The following is a 7,461-nucleotide window of genomic DNA, read 5'->3' on the forward strand; positions in this document are numbered from 1 at the left end:
CATCACCTTCTAGAGAAAGCATAGGCCCTTGGCCTGGTGTTTGTCACCAGTTCACTGTCTCTCCCACCCCATCTCCCCATTTCCCTACTCCTGCTCCACTGAGCTCCCATGTTCCCCAGCCTTATCCAATCAAAAGAGGCTCTACCTCAAAACTCACTCTTTGACAGGGGAGACTGGGGGTTGAACTCAGGAGCACTAGAACACTGAGCCACATCCCCAGCCCTATTTTGTATTTTGTTTAGCAACTCACTGAGTTGCTTAGTGCCTCACCATTGCTGAGGCTGGCTTTGAACTCGCAATCCTCCTGCCTCAGCATCCTGAGCCACATCCTGAGCCATTGCAGATGTGTGCCACCACGCCCAGATCAAAACTCACTTTTGATTCTAGATTCTCCCAGTGAACATTTCCGATAGCTTCACCCCTCAAGAGGCACAAATTGGTCCCATACTACCAAGAGAGTCCCCAACATCAGGCCAGGCTCTTCTTCCTGGAAGGAGTCATCTTCCCATTTCATGTCCAGCCCATCATTGGGTACTTAATAAATATCAACAACTCATGATAATTAAGCTCTCCACACCCGCACTCCCCCAAGAAAGAACAACTGGGGCCTGATGCAAAGGTTTATTGCTGAGTCTGCTGTGCATCTAGCTAAGGGAAGTGCAGTTTATGTTCTGGCTTTGCCAGATAAAAGCTCCTTATCCCCAGCTATAGCACAGCCCTGCCTCATGGGCATAAGCAAAGATTTGCTGCTCGATGAGGAAGGAAGAAGCAGGATGTTGGGGATGTGATTTTTATCCCTGATGGTTCAGGCATGGCTCTCAGTTTTCCCTACCAAAGAATGGGCTCTGGAAGGAGAGGGCGAGAGAAGCAGGGACAAAAGGGTTACCTGGGTTTCCTGTAATCCCACATGAGGTAGGCTTCTCTGGGCACAGCCCACACCTCCATCCTATCCTGAATTTTCTGCCTGGGGCTGATCAATGGGAGTTGGACTCTGCCTCCAGCCACCCCCTAAGACAGCTTGACTATTGGTCAAGGCTGTGGTCAATAGTTTGCTCCCTCAACACACCATCCCCCTGGCTGACCAGCCTGGAGTACTGTGTATATGTGGGTGGGTGAAGTGGGGTATGGTCCGGATCTGGTATCCAGGGACAGAAAAGGCAGATCTGAAGGATGTGAGCTCGGGGTACTCTGAGTCTGGTATTTTGGGAAGGGTCCAATTTATGTCTCTTTCTAGCACCAGGGACTCCCAGCTCCACCTCCAGTCACTAATTTATCTATGTAGAAGCCTCTCAGCTTGGACAGACCAGCTTGGACTTTGGATTCCTGAAACTGCTGAGGGACAGTCACTGGTCACTGAGTAGACAGGTGTCAGACTTGCCGCATCGAGGTGGCCCGGCTGCTGGTAACAGCAGGCCTACTTGGGGGAGGGGTATCTCAAGAGTACCTTCATGAAACTATGGGAGGGAGGGCTGTTTGGTGAACCCAGACCCACCAGGTGAGTTGTGGGTCCCCAAGGGCAGGACAGCTGCAAGAGATTGGTCAGTTGGGCAGTGCTGAGTCACTGTAAGCTCTAACTGCCCCCAAGTACTGCCATGTCCTAGCTGTGGCTGGCTGCTGTGGGTCCAAGAGGCCAGAGCAGCCAGGCGGTGAATAGCAGGGCTCGGGTTGCGGGAGTGGGGGAAGGTCTATGACTCAAGGCTCAGGGTTCAGGGTTTTGGGTTTGTGGCTAGTGGGGCAGCAGACTGTGGTCCAAGAGTCCTAGAGACCTGATGGGGGACAGGGATGTGGCTACTAGGCAGCTAGGGCTGCAGGGCCACAGGACAAGGGACATTCATCAGTTCAGTCATCAGCGAAGACAGAAGGAAACTGAGTCAACTGGGTCAGCATCCCTGAGATTCACATAGATTTAGGCATTTTGTTGGGGGCTGCCCTGAAAGATATGACGCCTGTGAAGATGGGGCGGGGTCGATATATTAAATAGGTGGGGCCTATAGGGTAAGTGGACGGAGTGGGCCCTGAAAGCTGTGCGGTGGGGACATTGGAGCGGGACTCCAGGGAGCAGGGAGGAGTCTAACCCAGAAGACAAACAGGGGAGAGAGAACAGCGTCCAGCAGCGAGGACCCCACCTCAGAAAAGGCCGCAGTCTTTGAGATTCTCCTTGATGATAATATCGGTAACAGCATCAAAGACAAATTTGACGTTCTGTGTGTCAGTGGCGCACGTCATGTGGGAATAGATCTCCTTTACGTCTCGTCGCATGTTGAGCTCCAGGAACTGCACCTTGATGTAGTTGCCGGCATCCTCGTATGTATTAGGCCCTGTAGCAGAGGGGAGCGCTCACAGCCGGCCTTAGCCCTTCCTGGTGGGAGGAGCGTGGCCCAGATCATGGGAATGGGTCGCCGCCTGGTGGCAGGGCTGGGGACTCTCACCGTCGTAATCCGGGAAGCAGATGTTTAGGGGTGCCTTTTTTATCTTCTCGGTGAAAACGTCTTTCTTGTTGAGGAAGAGCACGATGGATGTGGTGGCGAAGTAGCGGTGGTTGCAGATGCTGTTGAACAGGTGCAGGCTCTCGTGCATACGGTTCTGAGGAGAGCATCGGCTGTCGGGCACCAGAAGACACCAGCAGTCGCCCTCACATGGGCGGCGCCCAACAGACCCGCCCAGGGTTTTCCGGCTCCCATAGCTCGCAGAGAGCCTCCGAATTTCCCCCTCCAGCAGGGCTGCGGGCTGCCTGCTTGCCTCCTCCAGACCGCCCTGGAACAACTCTCTGCTCTCAGATGCTCCCCAGTTCCGCTTTCTTCTTCAAACATTCAGGACTAGCTCGGCACTCACCACTTCATCATCCTCCACCAGCACCATGTCGTAGGCGCTCAGCGCCGCGATGAAGATGATGCAGGTCACTCCCTCAAAGCAGTGGATCCACTTCTTGCGCTCCGAGCGCTGCCCACCCACATCAAACATCCTGTGAGGCATAGGGGACCTGAAACTGCGCCTCCAGCGCCTCCCTGGGGTTCTCTTTCCTCCCTGGAGCTGGCTGGGGAGCTCTCAGATGGGACTGGCATCTAGGGGCGCCGGACCTTTCCTCTGGCAGGGCATCTGAGAAGGGGCAGGGAGCGAGTCTAGGGGCTGTGAACTCCGGGGAACTCAGGGCAGTCCTGAGCCAAGAGCATCAGATCTTACCGGAAGTTGAGATCCTTGAAGGAGAATTGCGTCTCGATGATACCTGTGGTCTTGACCCGAGAACGCAACACGTCCTGTTCAGTAGGCACATAGCCCGGAGCCACCAAGCGCTCCAGGTCTGAGAGGTAGCTGTGGGAAACACCGGGTGTGGGTGGGTGGGTGACCTAGAGGGGCTCAGAAGAGTCCCGCCCGCACCCTCCCGCCCTGCCTGCGAAAGCTCACTAGCCCGCAGAATCGTTCAGCTGGTACTCCGAGGCGCGTTCATAACAAGCCTGGATACCCGAGTCCTTCCACAGCCGCTGAATGATGTCCGACATCTCTTTCGGCATCGTACCCTCCTCAATCGTGTCTGCCATGTGCATCAGTTTCCGGGCATCGTCCTGGGGGACAAGGTGGGATTGGTAGTTGAGGACGGCGAATTGGAGCCCTTTAGGGCGCCTCCAGTTCCCGGGGGCCCCATCAGCCCTTCTCGTGGCGCACCTGGCGCGCTGGGTCTCCATACTGAATGTTGAGCGTGGTCATAGCCCGCACGATGGCCAAGATGGATTGCAGAGTGTTGCCATAGATGATGGCAATGAACTCAAGGCACTCTTCCAGCGAGTACCCGTCTTGATGGATAATCCTGTGGCCAAGGCGAGCAGAGTCAGCGTCTTGTGAGGCAGTAGTGAAAAATAGGTCCCAGTGTGCTTGTACCCACCCCCAGGGGTTTCAGAAGGGCAGGGGCACTCACTTCATCTGCTTGACAATGGTGCTTTTCCCGGACTCACCCGCACCTGAAAGGGAAGCTGCGCTTTAGAGCCGCATGGATCCCCTCCATTTCCCTGAGGGAGGCCACAAGAGGAGTTAGCCATCCCTTTGGACCCGCATCCAAGGGTCCAGCACTCCAGCTAGATCCCTAGTCATACCTGCCCTCACCCCACCCGCAGTAAGCATTTAAGCACTGTCGGAAAACGTTTGTAAATGTCAGCACAATGACAAAAGGGAGCCAATAAACAAAATCAGAAAACTTAACTGTCCAGGGAATCTCCAGGACCCTGGTATAAAGCGTTCTTTATTATGCTGTGAGACCAAAATAAAGAAATCCTGGAGCTCCACTTTGTGGGAATCTCTGGTACTGCATGCACAGAATTATTTGAGCTGCTTCAACCTTTGCCTTTCACCATAAGGCAGGTTGTCTTTTAGAGGCTCAGAGGGAATTAGAGCCTTTGGAGGCAGAGAGGACTGAGATGACATCCCTTCCTTTTGAGCTGGCTCTCTTGGGAGCACAGGGCACAGTTAATGGGATTTTGGCTTAGCTTCTCTGCCGTTCCTCTGGGGGCCCTGGTTCAGTCCCTCTGTCCACCTCCAGCTGATTGGATGGATCTTGGAAGGCTTGGAAGACTGCCTCACCCTCTTAAAACAGCTCCTTCCCCTTGGGGGGTTAAGCAGTGGCTTTGAGACAGGATTAGATCAGCCCCATCTCCCTCCACTACCCATGGGACCATAAACTCAGGTTTATCTATTCCCCACAGTACTTTTCCAACTTTAGCTGCTTTACAGGTCTGCCAACAGTAAAGTTCTGGCATCCGAGAGTCATTGTTTGGGGATCTGGGATCTGGGTGGTCCTAGAGTATCCCTGTTCTCAGGATGATTTCTTCCCAAGGGAGTGGCCCTATGTGGGGCTCCTAGTGAGGCCTTTGGTTTCTAAGTCCTGCCCAGCTGGCCTGTTAAGCTGAAAGTATCCCTTCTACACACTTGTACAAAGGTATGTTTGGCACAAACTTCTGCAGTGGGATGACTGTTCTCTGGAGATTGCCATGGGATGCCCAGCCTAGGGGGGACTGCAACATCACTGTCAGGCCTTGCCTTGCTTGGCCAGGGCTCCTACACTGTGTTCTGCCTCATCAAAGGCTTATTTTTCCCCCCAAGGAACCCCTGCCTCATAGAAGGGCTGCCCACTTGACTCCAGGTCCCTGACTCACTGCAGCTGCCCTTCCCCACCAAGGCCCACACCCCTACCCAGAAGCAGCAGTTTCACAGTTCGAGCATCCTTCTCAGCATCCTCTTTCAGCTTCTTTTCCAGCTCCTTGGAGTGCTTCTCTTCTGCGCTGGCCCCAGCCCCCATGACCCCAGCAGCAGGTGAAGGGACAAGGTGAGCAGGTGGCTCTTCTGAATGGAGGGTATCCCAAGAACTTGGTTCAGGCCAGCCTCTGGCCTCCAGAGACTCTCTTCTGGCCCCAAGACTGGCAACCAACTGACTCTCCAGAGACCTTAATAGGTCTCTGGAGATTGCCCTGGTGGGGGCTGCTTAGTGGGATTTGAGAGTTAGGATGCCCAAGGCCCAATCAGAGACAAGGACAGGTGAAGCCAGCTCAGTCCCCCAACCCTTCTAATCAGGCTGGCATGTCCCCAATCCCTCAACCGCTGACTCTGCATCCCTTCTGCTCCCTCCCTCCATCCCTCTAGGATAGGGCTTGAACAGTACTTCCCCTGTCCCACTACAGTAAGACATATTTGGTATGGTAAGACTAAGAAAGGGGGCTGAGGTTGTGGGCTCAACGGTAAAGCACTCGTTTAGCACATGTGAGCCCTGGGTTCGAACCTCAGCACATTAAAAAAAAAATTAAATAAAGAAAGGGGAGGACAGGACCTGGAGCCCTGGGGGATGACAGGAAGAGGAAATGGAGGGAGAAATAGGCATGGAGCACCTGCCACTTGCCCAGCACTGGACTCAGCACTGCTTGCTCCTTATTTTGTAAGCTCATATTGGTCCTAGGAGATGGCTGTCCTTATCATGAGCTCTATTTTACTGATGAATAAGTAGAGGCTCACAGGAGTACACTGAGGCAGTGGATGAGAAGAGAGAGTTAACTCCAGACCAGGGTTCTATGCCTTGCTGGGAATCATGGGGCAAAAGGCTTACTCTGCAATTACCCCATACTGAAGGCTAGATCTGACCCTGAGCAGGGCCTCTACATGCTTCTGATGGACCCTGGTAGGCATGGTAGGCATGCACATCAGCTACATGTGCCTGAATGTAAGTTTCTGTTCTTTACTGGCACCGAGCAAGGTAATGGCTTGACAGGTTTGTGCTTGTATACCACTGTATACATGTGTGCTTATGCTTTTTAGTGCATGTGAGTATTCATGTAACTTTGTGTGCAGTTTTACATGTACACACAAATATACACGTGCGTGCTATTGTGTGTTTTCACTGCTGGGGATCACCAGGGCCTCACATACTCTACTATTGAGCAACATTTCCAGCCCCCTATGCATTTCCCTTCACAGGCACATGTGCTTGTGTGAGTTCACTTGTGCGCTTGAATGTGCAAATGCATATTCCTGTGCAAAGCATGTTAGAATTTATCTGCCTGTGTGCATGTGTGAGCACAGTTGTATACCTGAGCATTTGTGTGTGGTTGTATGTGTGCATATATAATTTCCTGTACCTATATATACGTATGTATTTTGGTGCAACAGTCTCTGATCTGCAGAGGTGGCAAGGTTTTTCAAGTGAATCTTTTCCAGTCAGTTGTCAGATGGGGGAAACCAAGCCCCAGAGCAGGTTTGGTACTCCTGAAATCATGGAGAAGTGGGGCTCTCCATAATACCTGCTCCTGTTCTGGCTCTAGGACCTGCCTAGGGTTGCTTTTAGAGCCTACCTGCCTGGTTGCAGGGCCTGAAGCTCTGTTCAGCTGCACCACGTTGTTGGTGAAGTAGTTCAGGTTGAGTTGCAGACTGAGTTCCCAGGCTCTGGAGATTTCCCACCCCCAACCCCATCAGACAACCCAAATCAGCTCTTAAGGCTATCCACATGGGCCCAGAGCCTCCTGGCTGGACTCCTTTCCTGAAACCTGTTTGCCATTTAGTATTTAACCCTGCCACTGACTCAAAAGACCACAAGGGGGTGCCAGGGTACCAGACACTGAGCTCTGAGTTCTTCTCTAAACAGGATGCATAGGAAGTGGACACTGGCTCTTGCCATAAGCATTATCCCTGTTGGATGGGATCTATTTAGAAGCAAGACTATTTCATTTGTGCCAGTTTCTGCCTTTGGGCTCCACCCCCTATTTCCACACTGTAAGTGGCCCCAAAAGTCTCTGAGACCCTTCACACTGCCTAGGGACTAGAGTAGTACTGGAACTCAGGCTGCTTAAACTAGACCTGGTTTCAAAAAAACTGGGCTTTTAAAAGTGGGGCCAACCTGCTATCTCCCAGCTCCCCACTTGTCTCCCCTTACCCACCAGGTGTGGCCCTAACCCCTCCCACCACAACCACCACCAAGGAGAGAAGCCAAAG

General features: G+C 52.9%; 1 protein-coding gene across 1 annotated transcript; it reads right to left on the reverse strand.

The window, feature by feature from the left end:
- Nucleotides 1–606: 606 nt before the first annotated feature.
- On the reverse strand, nt 607–5,284 carry Gnat1 (G protein subunit alpha transducin 1). The gene is made up of 8 exons (XM_071614942.1): nt 5,179–5,284; nt 3,911–3,965; nt 3,661–3,802; nt 3,403–3,560; nt 3,181–3,309; nt 2,833–2,962; nt 2,430–2,583; nt 607–2,318 (listed from the first exon to the last, which is right to left on the reverse strand). Exons 1-8 carry the CDS (start codon nt 5,282–5,284, stop codon nt 2,128–2,130), a joined length of 1,065 nt encoding a protein of 354 aa, XP_071471043.1. The 3' UTR covers nt 607–2,127.
- Between the last annotated feature and the right edge of the window lie 2,177 nt (nt 5,285–7,461).

This window comes from Marmota flaviventris, chromosome 8, assembly GCF_047511675.1.
Source record: "Marmota flaviventris isolate mMarFla1 chromosome 8, mMarFla1.hap1, whole genome shotgun sequence".
NCBI lineage: Eukaryota > Metazoa > Chordata > Mammalia > Rodentia > Sciuridae > Marmota > Marmota flaviventris.